The sequence below is a fragment of the Nelumbo nucifera genome, chromosome 4, assembly GCF_055504915.1.
Source record: "Nelumbo nucifera cultivar China Antique chromosome 4, China Antique-T2T, whole genome shotgun sequence".
NCBI classification, from domain to species: Eukaryota; Viridiplantae; Streptophyta; class Magnoliopsida; order Proteales; family Nelumbonaceae; genus Nelumbo; species Nelumbo nucifera.
Window position 1 is genome coordinate 4,972,675 of NC_142652.1, and position 23,631 is coordinate 4,996,305.

The 23,631-nt window shown below is 39.6% G+C and overlaps 1 protein-coding gene across 3 annotated transcripts; it reads right to left on the reverse strand.

Annotated features, from left to right (window-relative positions):
• Window positions 1–109: 109 nt before the first annotated feature.
• Window positions 110–15,836, reverse strand: LOC104591738 (F-box only protein 6-like). Of its 3 annotated transcripts, none has more exons than XM_010250731.3 (2): window positions 15,360–15,836; window positions 110–1,460 (listed from the first exon to the last, which is right to left on the reverse strand). In XM_010250731.3, the coding sequence occupies exons 1-2, from the start codon at window positions 15,596–15,598 to the stop codon at window positions 209–211; spliced, it is 1,491 nt and encodes a 496-aa protein (XP_010249033.2). In that variant the 5' UTR covers window positions 15,599–15,836; the 3' UTR covers window positions 110–208. The 3 variants fall into 3 exon arrangements, with proteins under 3 accessions (XP_010249033.2, XP_088760608.1, XP_088760609.1); XM_088904482.1 differs by lacking the exon at window positions 15,360–15,836 and adding an exon at window positions 13,102–13,171; XM_088904483.1 differs by lacking the exon at window positions 15,360–15,836 and adding an exon at window positions 11,860–12,008.
• Between the last annotated feature and the right edge of the window lie 7,795 nt (window positions 15,837–23,631).

Consider the following 23,631-nt stretch of genomic DNA (forward strand, 5'->3'; position numbering starts at 1 on the left):
AAGGTAGAATGAAAATCCCAAAATACAAAAAACTTGGAGCAAGGTCATATAATTAACTTGGCAGAGAGAGAATGAGAGAAAGAGAGAAAGAGCGAGAGAGAGAGAGGCGTTGCTAATAATATCCACAATTGATGATAGGAATAATATCCACTTTGGATTTCGAACCGATGCTGCTGCAAGCTAAAGAAAGCTACATGAAAAGGCAAAATCAGGCCAAAGCAGTTGGGCACGGGTGAAACGCTGTGCCACAAGCAATCCACTGTCGCTTCCTCCCACGTGGGAGCACACAACCTGGAACTTTCCGCCACTCCCCGCTTGCGATATCATAGGTAACCAGACGATTCATCTGCCTCGACCTCAAAGACAGCATCAGCAATCCCTTGTTACCCAAGCAATTCATCCTAACGTGCTTTCCATAAAATTCCAAGCACCAGATATTTGGCATTCTGTCAACCTCCTTCCACAAGAGTGTCATCTTCTGCAGCTCCCATATGCAAACACATGTTGCTGCATTTTTTGTCAGCAACCCAACAAGCAAGATCCTACCCCTGCATTCTGCGAGGGTATGGTCTGTCAGATGGGGTGGTGCCGGAATAGGAAACTGCTTCCAAACCCCACTAGTCATATTATAGGATACAATCCCTTCTGGATCAGCACGCATGAAGTATAGTGTATCATCAATTGATACAGCCTGTGACCGGAAGTTCAGTGCCAGGGGTAGCTTGATGTTCGACGGCATGCTTCCTGGACGGGTCCAAGTGTTCTTCTCTGAATCATAGACCTCATGCTCACCATCACATCCAACCCAGAGGATTTTGTAGCCCCTGCTGGTGGAATTATTCCCATTCAGAGTCATCCCAACTGCCACACGAGACCAGACCCTGACTGATCTTGCAGGCAGCTCTTTGAATGAGTGAGTCAAAGGGTTACATACGTAGAAGTTCCTATGACCAATATCCAGAAAGCATACAAGACCACCTGCTGAAGCCACTGGGAGGATGATTATCTTTGTAGGCAGACAAGGGATGGACGGGTGGTGCCATTTCTTTGTAGAAGGATCATACATGGCTCCACTGTTGACATTTTCATGAGTTATGGCATAGAACCAGGGATGGCCTTGTGGCACCTCAGCACAATGTTGAGAGAAACTATGGGAGGTCAGCAAGGAATTCCATTTCCGGCAAACTGAACGGAAACGGAAGAATGTTGCTATGGGGAGTCTTGCAATAACAGCTTCAAACAGGTCCTCAGGGAATTCTTTCCAAATCTGCTGTTCCATTATTTCAGTGGAACCAACAGTTTCAACCAACTTTTCACGGTTACGCTCTCTTCGAGACTTCTTGGTGGGTGGTGGCTTGTAGTTTTCTACCGTCTTTAGATCACTGGACTTCCCTCCCCTCATTATAAGATTGTAGTAACCATTATCCAGAGAGTTGTCATCAAGATCAAGAAAGCACCATCTGGCAAGAGAAAAGGAAACACTCAAGATATTCCTTTCTGAAAAGCCTTGCTCGAAAAGAATTATCGAAGTATATATACTAAATTTGAAAGCAAAAGGCTATAGTTGGAAAGTCCGACGAACATGAAAGAAGTAAATAAACAAAAAACATAATCATAATATGGTTGAGCTGAAATATTTAATTTAAAACTGAAACTGCACTTACCAAATTGTACCTCTCAGAAATGTATGAATTTGCATAAGAAAATACCACTTCTATAAATTCACATTAATGAATATGTTGATGTCTACCGAATCTTAAGCCGACTCAAGATACCCAAAGCACAGATTTCAATAACTATACACTCTGTTGGAAAGCAAGTATAAGAATGACACCTTGATCTTTCATTTCGAGAGTAGAGAATAGATCATAGATTGATAGAAGGCCAGATTTAAGAAAGATGGGATGATGATGGATATTCATTTGGGGGTAGCTCTCTCTGGGCTGGTATTTCTAAGGTCAGTACTCTTTTCATGAACGGGGTCAAGTTTAAAGTTGGAAAAGGGGATAGAATTAAGTTTTGGAACGATTCCTGGTGTGAGGAAGGCCCCTTGGCTGATGCTTTTCCCCGGCTGTTCCAAATTGCAGTGAATCAAGATTCTTCAGTTGCTGATAACATTAGTACCTCTGGGGGCTCCTTTACTTGGACTCCCCTATGTAGGAGGAATTTGCTAGACTGGGAAGTGGAGTATGTAGGTCTGTTGGGGCATATACAAAATCAGAGAATCGATATAAGTATGGAAGATGAATGGACTTGGAAGTGGAATGCAGATGGTAGATTCACAGTTAAATCCCTTTTCCTTAAGATGTGCAGCTCAGGTCAGGAGAACTTCCTGGATGGGCAGATTTGGAACCCCACCTGTCCCTCCAAGGTTAACTTCCTGGTTTGGACAATGGTTTTGAATAAATGTTTAACTAGGATCAACTTGGAGAGAAGGGGTGTTCAGATTCCTGATCCCTCCTATGTTTTATGCGGCATGGGTGCTGAATCTATAGATCATTTGTGCATTCACTGTCCGATTTCCTCTTCAATCTGGGGACATTTCTTCAAGAAACTAGAGGTGTGTTGGGCTATGCCTAAGTCTGTGAAGGAGCTGTTTATGAGTTGCAGATTGGAGGGTCTTAGCAAGAAAGGCAGGCTTGTTTGGAATACTATTCCGCAGGCTGTTCTTTGGTCCATTTGGATGGAAAGAAACAATAGAATTTTCTGTAATCAATCAAAAAGTCCAGATGAGATTGTGCAGAAAGTGGTGGGGAAGATTTGCTCCCGGGTGTCGGTGAATGAGGAGTTTAAAAGTCAGAATGTTTCTCTCCTTCTTTGTACTAAATCATGGATGTTCTTGTAATATGTTTTGGGCCCAGGAAGACCTAGTTGGTCTGAGTCTTGTTGTAATTTGCTTTCTCATTGAATAAAATTACTTTACCTTATTCCAAAAAAAAAAACAAATTAAAGGAGCCCCGATTAAGGATTGCTCCTGGAAAGCACTTTTTGACATTTCAGTGGTGCTTGGTAATAGTAACACAGAAGTGCTCCTGTAGGATGTGCAGCCATTTTGTCTTTAGATGAAGGACAAGTAGGTATTTTTGGCTTCTCATTTCTGTAGGAAGCAGAATGCCTAAACACATGCTTAAATTAGAACCCCAAGGTTCTTCTAAATACCTATGTTTCAAGCGTAAACCCTCTAGTACTTTTCAATCAGTGATGTATACCCCACAGGACTTTATCTAGGTACAAAGTTACTTCTAAAGGGGACAACAAAAAATTCTCTTGTTATGGACAAGTCCCTCCATTTATATGTGCTTCCATGAATTGTTTCCTTCTTTAAAGGTTGTTGAACCTTAAAAGCAATCATAATCACAACCTGGATCAATTTAGAGAATTGGGATATTGGCCAGTAATCCTGGTGCTCACATATTTTGCCTACCACAAATTCAACTGTCACATGTCAGATTCATGAAATAATGTCATTCTGTTTTTATGCACTCACTAGCACATTTGCACTAAATTGCAAGATAGTCAAATTGCCAAGGTGTTTGGTACGATAATGTTTCAAGTTGGAAAATTAGGCTTGAATTATGGCATTTAAATTATATTGGGAATAGATGTTTTGGCATAAAACGCACTGCACAATATTGTAATATAGGGCAAACATATAGGCACCATTAGGAGTGGCATGGGACAAACAAAGTTGAAACAACACAAAATGCATTCCAACACATCCATGCACAGCACCCAAGACAAGATGTGTTCCCATTTCAACTCAAATCTGCTCAACCGAATACATTTGATGTCAGTCCAGGCCTCTAGTATGCCTAGGAAGGAGCAAAATGCCCTCTATGAGGGAGAGAGACAAATAAAAATTATTTGGGGTGGCAATGATGTCTGATCACCCAGATATCTGACACACTGACCTCTCTTAGTAGGGTCCACACCCTCTAGGAATCCAGGTCCAACACTGGACCCTGAAATTCATGGAGGGAAGTAATTTCTTTTTTACCTTTTGTTTTAATTGTCTGTGTGTAATGATGTGAATTTTAGTATTCAGTTCTAAAAGAATACTTCATATACCTGAATACCTGATCAGTACCGGTTACCTGGTAAGTCTAAATCTGGAATACACTATCATATCCAAACCCAGATTTGATCATCATCATTATCAAACCAAGCCTTATCCCAACTATATGGAGTTCACTACATGAATCCTGTTTCACCAGTCTGTTATATTTAATGCCATATTCATTGTTAAATTATTGGCATTCAAATAATTTCTTACTACTTCTACCCGTGTCCTTTTTTATCTACCCCTTGCCCTTCTAGCCCCTTCAATTTGTAACAAATCGATTCTTATATGCTGTTGATGGTCTTCTATGCACAGCAAACCATCTTAGAGTATTTTCCCTCATTTTATTACCTATTGGAGCTACTCCTAAGTTCCTATGAATGACTTCATTTCTGATCCTATCCTTTCTAGTTTTTCCACTCATCCATCTCAGCCTATGCATTTCTGCCACACTCATTTTCTGGACATATTGTTGTTTGATTGTCCAACACTCTGGTCCATACAACATAGCTGGCCTTACAACTGTTCTATAGAATTTTCCTTTTGCCCATTCTACTATAATTCTATGAGCAACATCCTCTTCAATCTCTCCCTTGTTATGGATTGTCGAACCAAGGTACTGAAAAGGTCACTGATAGGTCCCAATTAACCTTATGTATGCCAGGAAGAGGAAAGGTCAACAATCAGCTAGGGGGGGGGGGAATAATTGAACAATTAATCACTTGAGGGCAATTATACCTGGAGGGAATAAGGAGAATCTTGGGACATTTATAGCTATGTCAGTTATGAAAAAAGAAGAGTTTTTGGGCATTTATAACTAGGCCAGCTGGGCATTTATAGAGGGAGTCAGTTATGCTATCAGAAGAGTATAAGAAGGGGCTTTGGGGGATAGGGGGGTATGTTTTTCTTTGAGTAAAGAATATTGTGAGTGTTTGGGAGAGCCGGCGGTCTCTCGAAGAACCGACCAACTATTAATGTTTTCTGCTGAATGAATACTAGTCTCTTTTGTTGATGATCGAGTGTGTGAACGCTGCTGTAAGTCTGTGAACTGCGTGTCAAATTTCTGGGTCATAACAGTGGTATCAGAGCTCATCTTTCCTCGGCCATGGTGACAGTTAAGGAAGTGGCATCGCAGGTGGAGGGTTTCGAAGAACGCTTGACTTCTCTGCATTCTGAATTTCGTTTGGAGATGGATGGCTTACGCAATGAGTTTCAGCGACTCAATCCAGATAAGGTAGCTGCTGGACTTTCGAAGATCTCGTCCCTAGAGAACTCGGTACAATCTCTGGAAGGAGGTGTTCAAGATCTGGTGAGACAATTTGATTTGTTGCTTCAGCAACAGGCTTATTCAGCTCCTTTGTCTGCAACTGACATTGCTCCTCCTCTAGTCACATCGAGTCGTGCGGCTAACAAAGGGAAGAGTGCAGCTTTCCCGACGTCTTCTTCAATGTCAGTGCCGGAACATACTTCTGATCCACTTCCTCGGAAGTTGGAGTTGCCCATTTTTTATGGGGAAAATCCGGACAGCTGGCTTTTTCGCGCAGAGCGCTATTTTGAGATTAATGGCTTGCTTCCGGCGGAACGTCTGCAGGTGGCAATGGTCTGTTTAGAGGGTGATGCACTGGCTTGGTATTATTGGGAGGATGGTAGGCGACCTTTTCGTGGTTGGACAGAATTCAAGGAACTCCTCCTTGAACGTTTTCGATCAACTCAGGAGGGTAATTTACAGGAGCATCTCTTCTCGTTACATCAGTCTTCTACTGTTAAGGAATATCGTCGCCAATTCGAGGTGCTCTCTGCTCCCCTACGAGACCTGCCGGTAATCAGTCCGAATAAGAGCAAGTGTTTTGGGTGATAGAAAACTCCAGTTATTGGGATGAATCAGAGTCCCGATGTAGGGATTATAATGGGCACTTGGCAGCACTGACATCAGCCAAGGAACTAAATTTTGCTGGAAAACTCTGCACTAATACAGCAAGAGGCTGCTGGGTTGGAGGAAGAGGCTTCAATTCTACAGGTGGTTTTAGTTGGAAGTGGTCTGACAATGCAACACATTGGAATGAGTCCATCTCCCCTGGGGCACCATTTCACTCCAATGGCTCTAATTCATCACGCAAAGGCATTAATCTAATCAATACCTGTACATCGGTGACTAATGGCCAGCCAACCCTTGTGGGTGAGAGATGCAACAACTCTCATGAGTTCATCTGTATGCTTGATATAGAGAACAAATGCTACCATCTGTGTCGCCACAAGGAGTATCTTATCATCCTTGCAACTGTTAGTGGGATGATCCTTTGCACAACTTTGGCTGTTGTAATTTGGTTGCTTGCATACAGAAGGAGCAAGAGGCGCAGAAGGTCTCGCAAAGCATCTAATCCATCAACATCTGCATCAGTTACCCCATCATGGAAAGTCTTCAGCAATGAGGAACTGAGGCCAATTACAAAGAATTTCAGTAAAGGTAACCGTCTTGTTGGAAATGCCAAGACTGGTGGCACATATAGTGGGTTTTTACCTGATGGAACAAGGGAAGCAGTCAAGAGATTGAAAAGATCTAGCTTTCAAAGAAAGAAGGAATTTTATTCAGAGACTGGAAGAGTTGCAAAGCTCCATTATCCTGCTGCCGTGCGCGGTGTGCGTCCATCCACTATGCCTAGAGTTACTGGTTGGAAGTGCTTATTCATTGGCAGGACCTGCCTGATTTTGAAGATTCTTGGGAGCCTTTTGACTTACTTCGAGACCAGTTTCCTCATTTTAACCTTGAGGACAAGGTTAGACTTTGGGCGGCGGGTAATGATAGGCCCCAATTAACCTTACGTATGCCAGGAAGAGGAAAGGTCAACAATCAGCTAGGGGGGGGAATAATTGAACAATTAATCACTTGAGGGCAATTTTAGCTGGAGGGAATAAGGAGAGTCTTGGGGCATTTATAGCTATTTCAGTTATGAAAAAAGAAGAGTTTTTGGGCATTTATAACTAGGCCAGCTGGGCATTTATAGAGGGAGTCAGTTATGCTATCAAAAGAGTATAAGAAGGGGCTTTGGGGGATAGGGGGGTATGTTTTTCTTTGAGTAAAGAATATTGTGAGTGTTTGGAAGAGCCGGCGGTCTCTCGAAGAACCGACCAACTGTTAATGTTTTCTGCTGAATGAATACTAGTCTCTTTTGTTGATGTTCGAGTGTGTGAACGCTGATGTAAGTCTGTGAACTGCGTGTCAAATTTCTGGGTCATAACAGTCACACTAAGTTATTTATTGGTCTCCAATCCTAAATGTACTCTGATTTGCACCCATATTGTTATTAATCAGCATATCATACATTCTGTTTTAGTCCTACTTACTTTAAAAACTCTTATTTCTAAGGCATTTGTCCTTAAGATTAATTTTGTATTTAATCCTTCATTAGTTTCATCAATTAAAACGATGCCATCAGCAAACAAAACCATGGGACCTCCTTCTGTCTTATCAAACCCAGATTTGATAAGAAACAAAAATGTGAAAATATAGCAGGTCATGATATGGGTCTGGGGGTCTATATGCACCTAGCCTAGACTGTCAATCAATTTTACGAATAATGAGAAAATTGTAAGACAGTTGAGGAGTGAGATCAAATAAAGAGAGAAGATAGCAGGTCAGGATGTTTGAGAAACTAATTGGAAAGAGTTACATGAAGCATGTGAAAGGATGAGGAGAAGGTTGTATGCAGTAACTAGGTCTTCTTGTACCCTGAAGACACATGGGCAGTTTATGAAACTCAATTGTCGAAAAGGAGACTTTTTTTTCATGTTTTGATCTTTACGGCTGTTTTGATCTTCTTTAGTCCTGTTAAGGCATTATTATTATTATTTTTCTTGTACATTAACTTTATATTCATTTTCCATTTCTTTTTCTTTGGGGGCAGAGAGTTGTATGTGAAGGTCATTTTAGTTTTTATTCCCTTCTAAAAATGCCTCCTCCAAGCATATAAAGGATTTTGGTTTGATGTCCATAATCCAGACCAAGACCATTATTTAGAATTGTTTTAGTACATTCCAGCCACTGTTATAGCTACCCCCTCCCTCCCCAAAAGAAGGCTACAGTTTTGAGCAATGGAAGATTAAAACATGAAAAAAAAAAACTACCAGCCACCGCATTTCTGGATAAGAAAACTACCTTGCACCAAAGCTGAATCTCTGTCATACAAGGACAGCTTGGAACCTATTGGAAATAATGGTACTTTAAAGCTTGAAGCTCTAGGATAGTGCAATTGACCTAAGGCATAATGAGGAATTCAGCGTTATCTTTCATTGAAGGCATACACTAGGAAGTTTGTGAAACACCCTGAAACTATCTAATCCCTCCCATGTTGCATTTCTGCCAATGTTTTCTAACTGTGGTTGAACTGGCTGGTTGATCCAGTTGACCCATCACCTAGCAACCTGATGACCGGCCAGTTGAACCGTTGAACCATCTGACCCTGTCAGCAGGTCATGGGTCAGAAACCTATTATCTTTTTCTTTTTCCGTATCTTTAACCATTTCAATTATTAATAACAAAATTTCTCATTTATGTAATTTTGTTCAATTTTATCTTTTTTATTATTTTTATTTATGACATCATGAGTCAAGCACTCATAATTTCACATCATGTAGCCAACCTCATATAGTTGAGATAAGGATTAGATGATGATGATGATGATGACATCATGAGTTGACTGAGACAGTTGAACCACTGGCCTGCCACCCTGATGGAAAAGCGGCTCCATTTCCGGGTGATCTTTTAAAACACTGATTTCTGCATAAAAGAACTACCATGCAACAAAGCTGAAGCTACTGACCACTGTTCCAGTTAGGCAGCTCAGATCCTAGCACTAGGAATATTAATCATTGAAGCTTGGAGCTCTGGGACACTGAAATTGGAGTATTGAATTAATGCATTATGAGGAACTCATCGACATCTTTGACTGCAGGTAAACCTTTTTTTTTTCCAGCAAGTTCCTGAAACATCTATTGGGTTATTGGAGGAATATTCCCTGTGTCTATGGAGTTAGCAAAATATGTATTGTTTCATTTTGTTCAGTTTCTTCTTATTTTTTTTCTTGGCTTCCAACCATCATCACCCATGTATATACAAGACACCTTCTAGAAACATTTAAAAAGATCTCCGCAACTGCATAAAAAAAACATATGTAGGCATGCATGTTCAAGCATGTTAAAAGCAGGGAATATATCTATTAGGCTATATTATCACTCCATCTCACACTTAAAGCTACCCACAGCTTTCAAGATTAATCAAGGCAAAAAGCCAGTTACAGGCTCAAGATATACTGGAATTCTGTATGCATTCCTGCTCTGGATTCCCAGAGAGTTAAATTCTGTACCAGACAGCCTGGCCAAAGCAGGATCTCATAGGGATTTCTCGTATAGCGATAGAGTTATGCCTATGTAATGTTTAAGTGTGTTTTAGTGTCTCCCACAGAATGCGCCCCAAAAACGCCCCACATGCACACATCAGCATGCATTGAGAACATCTCTCGTACTTGTCATTGGGAGATGTTCCCAATACATGGTTGGGATGTGCTGTGGGACGTTTTTGGGGCACATTCTGTGGGGGGCAGATTTGAACTCTCCAACATGCTGATGACACCTTGAGTTATAGCATTCTCAAACTTATGTCATAATGGTAAGCATCTAACTCATGGAACCATCAGGGTGGTATTCACCAGAATAAGTAACTTTGTATTGGGAACACCAGAATAAGTAACTCATGGAACCATTACAACGATATAGTTTAGATCCATTTTTTTATTCATCATATAGTTTAGATCCTTGCTAGCTTAAGATTATTACAGTTGCATAGAACAACTCTATTGTGACAAATATTTGCTAACCAATTTGTGCCTTTGTTTGCTTCCCTGTATAAGGGGATAGAATTATATAATACCAAAGCATTGCCATAGAATAACCATAGTAGCAGGACTACAGGCTCCGCAGTCATCTTGCTAGTAAAACTTGTCTAAGGAGGACCACAGACTCTCCCTGTAGAGGTCAACCGCAGATATATTTCGTTTCGTGGGTCGTAAGACAAAGTAAATAAAGTAAACTGCAGACTAGGGAGCAAGCAACTGTAAAAGCGAATATGTTCCCTGCATCACAGCCCGACACATGTCCTTATTGGAGAGACCAAGGACTCGAGCCCTTAACTACCCAAAGAATATTCTGGAATTCTCAGCCCCTAGAATGCTCTTGACCACCTAGGGAATATTCTAGAATTCTTGCCCATGCACGAAGTGAGCCCTCTCCTCGTCTATAAATAACAGGGTTCATGATGAGAAAAAGGACTACCATTGATTCCATCATTTTGGCCTTCAAATTAATTCTTCCTGCTCAGACTTAAGTCACTCTCTGAGCTCTCTAACCCTAGCATCACCCAGTCCTTTATTCCCTGAGATTTCCATTTCTATCTCTCTAACCCAGTCTTGTCTCTGATGCCATTATTCTTCCCAACATCCTACTCACTATCTCCAAAACTTGGACCGTCTTCACAGTGCCAAGCCTACACCTTGTATGAGAGAATATTTGACCTCCATATCCACTTCCATTGTAATTTTGTTTGTGACAGTCCTGAAGAAGGTTGGAGATGCTCTAACAAGGCTTGCATGAGTTATTCAAGCTATCGATTACAATTCTTCAATCTCCTTGAATCCTACATTCTTGTGTCCTATTTCCCTAGACAAAATGTGAGATCTACCCAGGCTTCTGCAATTGTTATGGTCATTTTTCCTGTTGGTTTTGACTTAATTCCCAAGGGTTTATTCTTCCCTGTTCCTTGCCATGCATCCAATGGATAAGAGACCACGTTTTAGATTGGATGCATCAAAATTTATCTTGATATCATGGGTAACTACAGCTTCCCATTCAATCAATTTCCGATTATCTTGACTCAGCTTTGAATTCTTCCTTGCTCATTTCAACATATCCAATAAAGATTCCCCAAGCTTTCTCAATAATTTGATGGGGGAGATTCTATTTTTTCAAATGATCCATAGGATACATGCAACCTTTTTCCAACATTTTTTATTTTTCTCATCACTTTTTCATCTTTCATTTTGATCCACCATTCGAAGATTGAGAGTTACATGTCTGCTGAACCATGAATCCATGATAGTATCCATTGCTTTCAAGGATCTATTATCAGTCATGTTATTTTTAACAACATTTGAAACACTGATTTAATAGAGAAGTGTCCCCTTGGATTTTCTCCCCACCACATCTTATCCTCACTGATTGATAGGGGAACTTGGATTCCTTCGATTTCTTTCCCAATGTCCTCAGGACCAACTAGTTTAATCTATCAGTTTTCCATGATTTGTTGGTCTGATCTATGAGATCTGAGACTCTCAAACTTAAGTCCATTCCTTAGTCCATTGGGCTTGGGGTCTTTTTAATTAGTGGGACATCAATGACCAATTGTATAAACTAAAATAGAGTGATCAAATTGCCTATGGGCTATAGCCCATCTAATTCCTTTCTTCATTATGTTCCTGTTTTTGAAGATCACCCTCCAGGCCCATGAAATTCCTCAAGAAGAAAGGATTTAACTAAATACTGAAGAAACATTTGTTTAGCTACTGACAATACAAAATCAAGGATGATGTACTCAAATGGGAATAATGTGGACACCAACGGATAAAGTAGTTATCAGTATTTACTTAAATATGAATAATGACAAAACATGGACAAAGATAAAAACATTCAGCTTTTTACAAACACATCATAACTATCACAAAGGAACATAAGTATGCAGCCATATACTTTACCTAAATAGGAGTTGAAAGGAATACAGACTTTCTTCTTTAAGATTCAAAAAATAAATATCCAAACCAGCACCAGCAGATGGTTTGCTTAGAAAAACTAAAAAAGTAAATGCAACGCCTTGGTAAGATAGCAGATGAAATCCCTTCTACTTCTGAAATATCCACACCAAAAGATAATCAATAACCAATTTACCAGGATCTAAATAGTCCATATGGTTGATAACCATTTGCATTTTAACCACTAGTTATGTGCACTCGTATGTGTTGATCAGTTGGCATAAATAAATCCCTTGTTATTTTTGGAAAGGGTGCCTTACCTCAAGCAATGATTAAACAACATAACTTTAGCTCCAAATAAAGTCCTACTTCACTCAGATCTCTTTGTCCATGGTAGATTATTGACATCCTACTAGTAGCTAAATCTGCACAGGGATCACGAACAATAGGAACCATAATATATTTCTAGACAAACATTTTGCTAAATGCGAGCCATCAGTGAACTTTCCTACTTGGACTGCAAGAATCACAAGGGTCATTACCAATGTTGGTCCCAGCTGTCCAGGGTCTTGGGAGGGATTGACTGGATACACACCTAACCTCCAGCATTATTTTGCACAAAATGCTGCTCTTAGACTTCAACCCATGTTCTTACATTTGTCATCCCAAGATTTTACCATTGCACCAAGCAATGGCCCCTTACTTGAGGAGTGGACCCAAGTAGCAAAACTAATTTCAAGTAGCTGCCATAATTTCAGCTAAGTTAACAAGGCTCAATAAAATTAAGACCAATGAGAGAAACCCTAGAAAGCACCAACAAGAATTTCAGAAGATAGGTAAACAAGAAATAAACCAGGGATGGAGCCAAGGAACGACAACAACAACAACAATACAACAGATTCAAGAAGTATTTGAAACACACACATAAGGAAACCAAGCCCTCTTGGGAGTTGGGATCACACTAGTAGACATTTCAGGTAGAAATAGAAAGGCCTGTAGAGACCAATGAGAATTATGGGAATAGAACTTGATGTTAAGGAATATTATTTCAATCGTGCAACATAAATGTATGCATCTAGAATTGAATCTTGAAGTAGGAAACAGAAACCAAAAAGATATTAATGCAGGAGTACTAGAACTGATTAAGTACAAGATAAGCCATACTCAGTTGATTTGAGAAGTGGAGATTCACCATTATTGTCCACACTAAACAGAGTGGAATGGCAAAATAGGTTTCATGTAGCTTACCCCATATAGATGTGTCAAGTCTTAGTTGAGTTGAGAGATTCACCATCATCAACCAAGCTTTGTGTGACTGCTGATCAAGAAAAAAAAGCTGTCTGACAAACTTAGGGTTGTTCTGACAATTCTATTCTATCAAGCTACAACTTCCACTAAAACCAGTGTTTCATGGAAACCCCACCTTTGGAGGAGACTCTCAAGGTCGACAAGTAAACTTGTGTCTAAAAAAGGTCGTTACCCAATGTTGGTCTCAGCTAACTGAGATCTTAAGGAGGGGTAGACTGGGTACAGCCCTAATCTTTGGTGTATTTTTTTCACATGCAGACATTGCCTTGACAACCATGCAAGTATTTTCTACAAGTACATAAGAAAGTTGGCATCAACATTTTCATTAACTACACGTCGACAAGCATATTCGAAAAAATAAAAAGTCATTCAAGTATTGATGAAAAGGAGAGGAATGCCAAATTATCTGACAAAACCATTAATTTTCATCACTTGTTATGACTTGGCAATGAAGCTTTTAATTGCTACTTAGGCCTGTAGATAATCCCTTAAATCAACACCATTGATGTAATAGTTTTCTGAGTAACATTGTTTAAAATTGATAACAGAATGGAACCAAAAGGACTATTTGCTTGGAACCCTTTCAGTGTTAGTTCCCTCCAAATGAGGTTTTACATCTAAAAGAGAAGTATTACAGGTTCTGTTTGGTTTTTTTTTTTTTATCAGTAACAGAGACTTTTATGTACAGCAGCGAAAGGTTCTCCCCCCCAGTATTTAATGCTAGTATAAGCCACCTCAACCATTAACTTCAATTTACTTTACAATCCGACCCAAAACGTCGATTGTCTACACACCCCCCGTTTTGCCAATAGAATCAGCCATGATATTAGCTGATCTGTGAAACCATATGAAAGACACATCCGTGACATTCAATGACTGCTTGACTTCATGACACTTCTATACTACCAGCAGACACTTTGTTCTGTCTGACTGTCTCCTCAGATCGCAGTTATGGGTCTGGAAGTTTTCACGTTACCAACGCACGGTGAGAGGACAGGAATGTTCATGTAGGTCAAAGATGGAATTTTTCCAAGAATACGCCAAGAAAATCAGAAACAATTGAAATAATAGCTATTAAAAGTATAGTCTATGTTGTCTTGCTTACCAATTAGATATTGAATCAAAGTAAAAGAATAGCATATTTGGCTGATTACAAAATCGAACAACTTATAGAATTTTGCAAGTGCAACACGGAAAGAAAGTGTAGGCACAACTTTTTTCCCGCAAAGAAAAGGAAGCAAAATTCCAAACTTTACTATATGCCAAGTTCAGATACTCTTATCAGAAATTGAGCTGAAATGCGATCAATATTCTGACTCCATACTTTCAAAACCAGAACGAAAAAAAAAAAAACAATGACATAAGAATCCTGTAGAATTAGAATCCCCCAGGTACTGACAACAACCAAGAAAGAAAAGTTAGAAATTAAGAAAAACAAAACATTTTAACTGTGACGCCAAATACTCAGAAGACAGACTCTCTAAAATGCTGAAAGAAAGTACGTTTTTTTAAAATAAAATTAAAGAAGGGAAAGAAAACCCTCGATTAAAGGAAAACTCCAACATCAATATAATTATCAGGAAAGAAACGCACTATAACATGGGAGAGACGTGGTGTATAAAACTTAATTCAGGAGAAAAAATAAAGAAAATTTGAATAAGACCATCCAAGGGAAGAACTAGATGGAAATACCCATCGGCACCAGGTTAACTAGCAAAGAAACACAAGAATTCCCCAAAAACAAAACACGGACTGACTGGCTATGCGGTTTCACACCAAAAACAAGATATACAGCTAAAAAGCCAAAAGGGGGTGGAAAGGAAAAAAAAAATCCAACCACCTAAGAAAGAAAAATGAGGGAAAATCAGAAGGAACGAAAGAAAAGTAGAATATAGTAGACGGAGAAAGAATGAAGGAAAGGTGGCAAACAGTAGAAGGAAGAACGCAAGGGGAAGAAGAACCCGAACTACTTAATTACCAAAGAAATAAAGGAAAATGAATAAGTGTCAATTGATCACAATGCGACTAAAATGGGTAAATTCTTCATCGTCTAAGAGAATCCTTCACGGAAAACTCTCAAAATCCCAACACATGCGAGAGGACAGATATAGAAGTTAAGAAATTAAAGAGGAGAGAGAGATTGAAAATAGATACACAGTACTGTGAGATAGAGAGAGAGAGAGAGAGAGAGAGAAGACCTTTGATGCTGTTGAGTTTGATAATGGGGGCGGTGCTGCAGCTGCTGTTGGTGGTGGTGGTGGTGGTGGTGGAGATAATGAGGAGGAGAGCCGTAGAGTTCCCAGAGCTCCTGAACCTGTCCAATTAGTTGCCTCAGCATGGCCAGGCCCTCCATGCCCCGGCTTCCCCGCTCCCCTCTTCTTTTGTCTGTCTTGTCTTTCTTTTCCCCTTTAACTTGTCTCTCTCCTCCTTGGCCCATTCATCTTTTACCACATCAGGCATCAGGTGGCCCCCACTGACCCCCTGTAATAATTATTAAATTGACCGATCCGAATATTGATCCTTCTACAAAAGGATATTTACGGAGATGCCATCCTAGATTTGTTTGACCTGTCCTCCCCATTTTAGAAAACAAACAGCAACAGCACACCGGGACTGTGGCGGGGGTGCTTCTTGTTTAGTTGTTTACTGCCATCCTCGGTCCTCCCTCCTGGGCCCTGGGCCTGGCTGAATGCTGTCGACTATATATAAAATGCTTGTCGGAGAAGAAGTTTCCCTAATCCCTCCACTTGCACTGCATCTGCAACTGAGCTTGGAATTTTGTTGAAAGAATTGTTACACCTGTCTCGACCTAATCCCTCCCTCTTATGTCTATGATGCAGATCAGATGCACGTTTCAGTCATCATCAGTAGTACAGTAGGCGAAGGCGATACCTTCCATGTTCCCTCATCATTCTCATTCATATTTCATCATGTCCTCGTGCCTCTAATGGGCCAAACCATTGGCCTTGGCCCAATTATATTTTGTAGCCATGATCAAACCCAAGGTGGACGTGGACCATTCATCCATCCCCCCTACTCTTGTCCAATCACAATGTCCCTCATGTTATGTCAGAAAATTTGAGCCGTTCCTAATTCCTAATTTCCTTCCTATCTTCACATAATGCTAATCTTGCTAAGCCTAAGCCCCTAAGCTAAGACTTAAGAGCAGCAGGAGATTAGGATTTAGGCCGAGGCATGGCAGACGGCACACGTTTAGGCTGTGAGCCAAGCTAAGCTACGCTAAGCTAAGCCTAAGGTATTTGATTCCTTGTTGAAAAGTGTAAAGGAATTTTCGGTTCTTTCTTCTTCTTCTTTGTGAGTTGTGACTTTGTCCTGTCCTGCACGTGTGAACGCTACGGCTACGCGGTCAAGTAAAACTTCTCATCCAAATCGCCTTTTCCCATGCCATGCATGATGCAACATGCAACATGCAACCTTTCCTTTTTCTTTCTTTCGTCTAATCAACGGCTCCGATTTAATATACCCATTGCCTTTCTCTACTTGATCTGCTTTCACGCCCTCGGCATGATTGCGTTCTCCCAACATTTCTAATTTATGATCATCATCATGTTATTTAGCTTTCCCAGTTTCCACATTACACACCTTCTTCATGACTTCAATTCACTCCCACCACCCCCCCCCCCCCCCTTTTTTTTATCATTATAACAATTTTACCCCTCGCCTCATGCTCTTGCATTCTTATTCTTATAATCTTATTAAATTATTTTAAATGAAAAGATGATTAATTTATAAATCATAACCATCCAATTCCCATTCCCGTGCCATTCAGCGCAATCTGCGATCCTCTCTCACTCTCTATCTCCAACCTACACTGCTACACAGACTTGTCTTGTAGGCAGGAAATCCAGTGTTTTTTCGCATGGTTTTTGAACCGCTGTTGATCCGAATGGTTAGACTGTTCGACCTGAAAACTGTTCAAGCAATCCGAACAGCATAGAAAATGTTCAGGCAATCAGCTGTTTTATTCAAATTTGGTTTTTGATAAAAAATTATTGAGTCGGTCAACAATTCATTGATCTGGGTGGTTAGATCATTTGGCTCGAGAACTGTTAAGGTAACTAGTTTTGTTTTACCCATAAGCCCGGTCCCTGACCAAAAATCATTGAATCAGTCAACGGCTTATTGACCAAGGCGGTTGAACTGCTGACCCGTTTAACAATTTTTGGCTATTTTTATTTTAATTTTTTGTCAAAACGGGTCTTCCGTTTGAATTAGACAGTCGAATCATCAACCCAAAAACCGATGGCTAGAATAGTTATAGTTCTAGGTTGTTTTTTAAAACATTAATTTATTGTGTTGTATCTAAAAACACTAGAGGTGCAACTTGGGCGGGCCCAACCCGAAATTTTACACAAACAAAGCTTGGATTTTTTATCTTTGGGTTAGACTTAGGCCCAAGAAGTTGAGATTTTTTATTTTTTATCAAGGATTGACCATTCAAACTGAGTGGTCAAATTATTTGCCAAAAAATTGGGGGCCAAAGTAATTCTATTTCCGTATTAATTTTTAAAACCTTGAATTAAACAAGAGGAAATGGCAAACACAGTTCAACCTAGAAACTGGTGGCCAAAAGCAAAAAGAACCGGAAATGGCAAAACAGGAATTATGTAGCAGATTTGGTACAGTTGGGATAAGGCTTGAATGATGAAATGTTTGTCATTTGGATTTACAAGAGCATTTTTATTTGGATTAGCAAAAGAGATAAAGCCGTATCTTTACCAATGAAAAATACCTTCTACATAACTTGTTCATGGATCCTGTAGGAATTAAGATCCTAGGTGTGAATATTGTGTATTTCCGTTTCATATAAGCTCACAAATTTGGGCAACCGGCTTAGTGGACGTTTGAGATACAGCTCAATGTTTTCAAATCCAGACCGGATTGGACAGTTGAACCAAGGAATTGATCACTGATTGGTTCCGTTTCAGTCTGGAATTGCTTTTTGACTAAAAACTGTTGATTTAGTTAGTGAATTGCTGATTTGGATAGTCAAACTATCAACCTAAACAACGATTTTTGCCCCTTATTTTTATTTTTTTTATCAGAGTAGGCCATTTATTCAAATCAAACAGTCAAACTGTATGACCCAAAACAATTCTTTGTACGGTTCAGTTTTAAAAACCTTAATAATTGATTTGGCAAAAATCCAGAAAGCTTGAATCAGTATCAGTGAATAAATATGAAACTACTATGAATACTTTATCCGAAACACGGATGCTTAATTAGCATGATGACCACTACACTTCTTTACAGCTCAATCCACAAACCCTCCTGAACGGTTGGGCTCTTAGCTAACATTTATATGCATGTTAGAATAGACTTAATTATTAGTTTTTCAGATATCCAACCCCACAAGAATCCTACTCACACTTACCTACTGATCAGTACTACAGCCGTCTATTGAAAAAATCTCCAGATTTTGAATTGACAATAAAACACCTTCTGACCCTCTCTATCAATATCATCTTACACCGCATATATCATACATGGCACATCTCACTTTCATGGTGGGTAAGATGTGCGGTGTCAGGTTAAGTTGGTAGAAGGTTGGAACCTAATATTTTTTGATAGGAAGATGTTTTCAATGTACAAGTGTAATGTGCATTGTGCAGTGTAGATGTGGGTAGAAGGGTATCCGGATTAATTTTGCAGTGTAACATGTAGTATGCTATTGTGTTAAAAACTTTGTGTCCCGCCACCCAAGGGCCAAGGCCACTGAGCTGTACAACTTCTTACTTGCAATGAAAAATGGAAAAGAGGGGAGTAACGAAGGCAATTTGGTTAGACCGGCGACCGCCAGTAAAGCCTTCACGTTGTAAACGTGACAAGAGAGAGAGAGAGACCTAATTTTGTTGAATTCCACTACACGCTTTAATCAAATCTCTAACCTGATTTGCTTGTCTTTGTCTGTTGTTCACACTGTTCCTTCAATTGAACTTCCAAGATTCATCTTCCATTTTGTGTATGAGCATGAGCATACATACATAAATACTAAATATTCATACACATTTTTGTGTGTTGTGCGTGGACGAAGCGAAAGCGTTAAGCACTTAAGCGTGGGAGACTGGCCAGTCAAACTGACTGAACTGTGAAGCATCAATGTCATCATAACTCATAAGTAGTGTCATACATAACATGGATATATCCATGGGAGTTGAGAGGGAACTCACATCTGCTAACCCGTCACCTGTTTACAGTAGTCTTACCCCATCCCATGCAAATTAAAATCACATATATGTATGACACGTTGCACTACTTCACGTTATTTGATGCCGACACCATAAGTTAGAACCTTACCCATCTGGCCTGGCCTTCTCGACAGCATGAATGATGAACCCCCCCCCCCCCCCCCATCCCATCATGTCGTGGGACCCTAGATCTGTAAGCCGTCGGTCTTTCAGTCAAATGATGCAAACAAACAAACAACCCCCCGGCCGGTTGATGGTTGCTGGGGCTGGCAATTTACGGTGGAACTGGAATTATACATTTATCTAATGAAGCAAATTAATTAATGGTAAAAGGGTAAAGACATGCAATTTGGTATTGGAATGATGATGAAGAAAGAGACGGAAGACAAACGGAGGTGGACGGTGGACGGGAGACCTCTCAGACTCTAATCTCTAATCTTACAGTACTGCGACTGGAATTCACGATTTGCTCGTTGTTTGAAAAAGTTGAGTGTCGATGACGTGTTAATCAAGCTTATTACTTTATAAAAAACTCAGAAATTCATGGTCGTTCCTTTTAATTAAATCAATATTTGAGTCGTTACTCCCTTGGGCCTTGACTTGATGAAGCCAACAACAGCTTACTCGTTCGCTAATGGGGCTAGGCTACTACACTATACAACTGCTTTTAAGGTGGGGTGCGGAGAATGATGTTGGATTGAGACGGGGGATTTATTTGGCATCCGCATGATGCCATATAAAAAAGGGGTTTTCATATACATAATACAATGGACTGGGAGTACAGATGTGCAAAACCTAATTTATTTTAAATTTGTAGCATATCCCTACTCACATTTGCAACGTTGAAACATGAATGAAAGGACAACCTTCTACGGGAACCCAATCATGACTCCTTAATAATTAGTCAAAAAGAGTCCTTAAAATTCAAAAGCACCCCCTTCCCTTATTCTATTTATTTATTATAGTTTTGTCATGATTATAAAACTAGGGGGTTGTCTTCTGACTTCTGACTTTTCAGTTAGCATGTACTCTATCTCGGCAAACTTAAGAACATGTGAATTTCTATTATTTCTTTGGAGTACACAAATTCTTTTTTACATCCATTTGATTGGTCGTGACTCGTGACTCGTGGGTAGTATTGATACCTCCAATATGGGTTTAACTTAAAATAAATGTTTACCATTGCCATGGAAGCCCATTCAAGGATGGCCCAAGGCCCATCACTCCATAGCTTTGCTGGGCTGATATAAAATTTGTCTTTTTTTTTCTGGAACTAAGAAGTAAGAACACTTGAGGTGTAATGTCGATCTTCCTCTTCACTTTGGGTTTCCACCAGGTCATACATATGGTAAAGCTCTTGTTCTTGTTGCATTAATTGCTCCACCATTAGATATTGAGATAAACATTGCCGTGAACGAACTTTAGACCTATCTCCATCCACTTAAACCGTACGTCCGTCCTCAAACAAATTTTAATCAAACCCAGCTCAATCCCTAGAGGATCCCGGGTTAAACTGGGGAACTGGTAGAAGACAGGGTCCTTCCGAATAAAGAAAACTAAACTGCCAAAAAGTTTATTACTTGTGAGTTAGTTAGTAACCAGGTTGTGACTTGTGAGCTCCTTTTATGGCTGAAGTTGAAATTGGCAATCACTTCAGCTATAATAATCAAAAGGTCAGAACAGTGGTGTTTGCTAAATAAGTAATCCAATTAACGTTTCTCCTTAGTATTCAAATAAATTTTCTACTTTGGTATGCTGAATTGTTATAGGGGCCAAGGCCATTGCTTGGTTTATTGATAAATTATTAGGATGGCAGATATGAGAACACAGGTGCAATTTGTTATTTTTCCATTGCTGGCCTGAACTATATCAGCCATGTTTTGACCGGCAGTTTCATTAGAATTTATGCCCAGCCGCAATGAGAGCCAAATGGCCTACGCAAAGTAAAAAGCAGGTGATTTTGTGTTTCTTCTGCTAGATGACACATCACACCCTTGATCACCATCTGTACCGATTCCCCAATATGACTTCCATATATAGGAGATTTTATTTTCCATATAGACATGCATAAGAAGTGCTGCAATTAATGATGAAACTTCTGTATGAAGATTAAACCGTGTATGTTGCAGATGAATTTCCTTTCTACAGTAATTTATCTCTTTTTAATTTTCTCTATGTCTCATCTGCGATTTCTTCTCAAATAATCATTCAACCTAAAAATTTAAGCTGTTAAGTGAAGTCTTTGAATAGGTTTTATTTTTTAATATGCTTATTTATACAAAAACATAGATAGCATAGACCCACCTATACCTTGCTGAGACTTAATTAATTATATTAAGGATGACGAGAATCAAATAATAGACCATTTGACCAAAGTGACTTAAGTTGTTAAGTAAGATCCTTGAATAGATTTTATTCTCTGACAAAATTTGTAAAGGTTTTTCTACCTTTCCTTTCCTTTCCCTACCTTTTCCTTCAAATCAAACACGGTCTCAGTGATGAGGGAATAGCTCATTTTACTTATTTTTCAATTTCCATGAATCTGCTGCAATCTCAACTCCCTCACAGCAAGTGGAACCCCTCCCGACTATTGTAGTTACACGAGTCACATAGCATATTGACTTGAATGCCACCCTTAATTTGGCAAGGAAAAGTTTTTCTTCAATTCAGTACAAATCATCCTTCCACCATACATACTGAGTCGCTGCATTTTGCAGTCAATTCAGTATGCAAAGCTGAAGCTGACCTAAAATATCTTTCCTTAAGTTTCACCCATCATGCATCTCCCTCTGCATTTTGACCACCCTTAATTTTTTGTTAATAACATTGGGGGGAATCAGTCAAAACCGAAGAATTTGTATTTACATGCAAGAGATAGAAATCACTTTTAACCCAAAATCTTAAGCCATTAGGCTGCAGGCCAATCCTTATATATAAGTTCTTTACGCCTCTCACGTTGCACCCAACATGACCAACTAATATATTGTATTCTTTTGACAGCGTCCTTTGAATTTTCTGTTGTAACTTTACAATTTCATCCGGGAAGAATGTTGGGCTGGGCAAAGATCATACCATCTAGTCCTGAATTCCGAGAAGTAATGGAGGGAGGGCATTGTTAGTTTGTTACCAGCCCCATTTGATTTTATTTTAGCTTCAGTGGAAGGTTACAGTTTGTTCCCGGCCCCATGTTTGCATTGTGACATTCAAACAGTAAAGCACATTAAATTAGGAAATTTTGTTTCAGTATCCCTAGTTGCGACGACAAGGCTTTTGATGGTGATGATGATTATCTCAAATTTCAATTTACAAGTTTTTCTTTCATATCTTTGCAATGTTGTGATATCTATGGTTGTGATGGGATCTGCTCCTCACATAAAGCTCCTCATGCTGATTTCATAGTCAAATCTCACCATGTATTGGGAACATTTGCCCATGAATAATAAATATAAATACGGGAGATATTCCCCATGTGCAACTAAGACATACTGTGAGGTTGGTCTGAGGAGCGTTCTGTAAGGAGCAGACCCGTACTCCTATTGGTCTTCATGTTTTTTGACACGAATTTGAAAACCTCAGCTTATTTTCATCATACACAAATGACATAGTCTGCACTGTTGAAATCTATGTTTAGAAATACCTCATATCTCTACAAATTCTTCATTAAGCTTCCGGATAAAATGGAACATGAAAGAGGAGGCTTGGGGCACAAGAACCATAGTAGGGGCAGTTTTCCGCAATCCCCAGGGGGACCTGCCCTGAATGGGGGTAGGGATGGGGATGATTTTTCTCCTCACTAGATGAGAATGGGGAAATTTGCATCCCATTGGCGGCCAATCCCCAATCTGAGTCTGGATCTCTTGCGCAATCCTTCCTTAAGAGTTTTATGTACATCAAATTAGAGAATGTCATGCTAGCATTCTCTCATGCTTAAATCTTACATGTGCCAGTGGGAGTAACAGACTTTTCAAACGTCCTCCCATTCTATTTTTAATATATTAAAATTTTAAAACAAATAAAAAATATGGATTAGGGTTTTTTCATCCAATTTCGTTCAAACAAAAAATAAAACTTTACAAAGCTGAAACGAAGCAGAAAAAACCACCAATAAAAGAATTCCGACTTTCGACTTCCAAAATTGAACGCCTGAAGCTGAGATGACTCTGACTTTTACACAATTATCAACTGGGATCGTATTCTATCACTTATTGTTACTAAGAATGTTTGTTTGCTCTCGTCGAATCCGATCCTCCACAGGTCTATT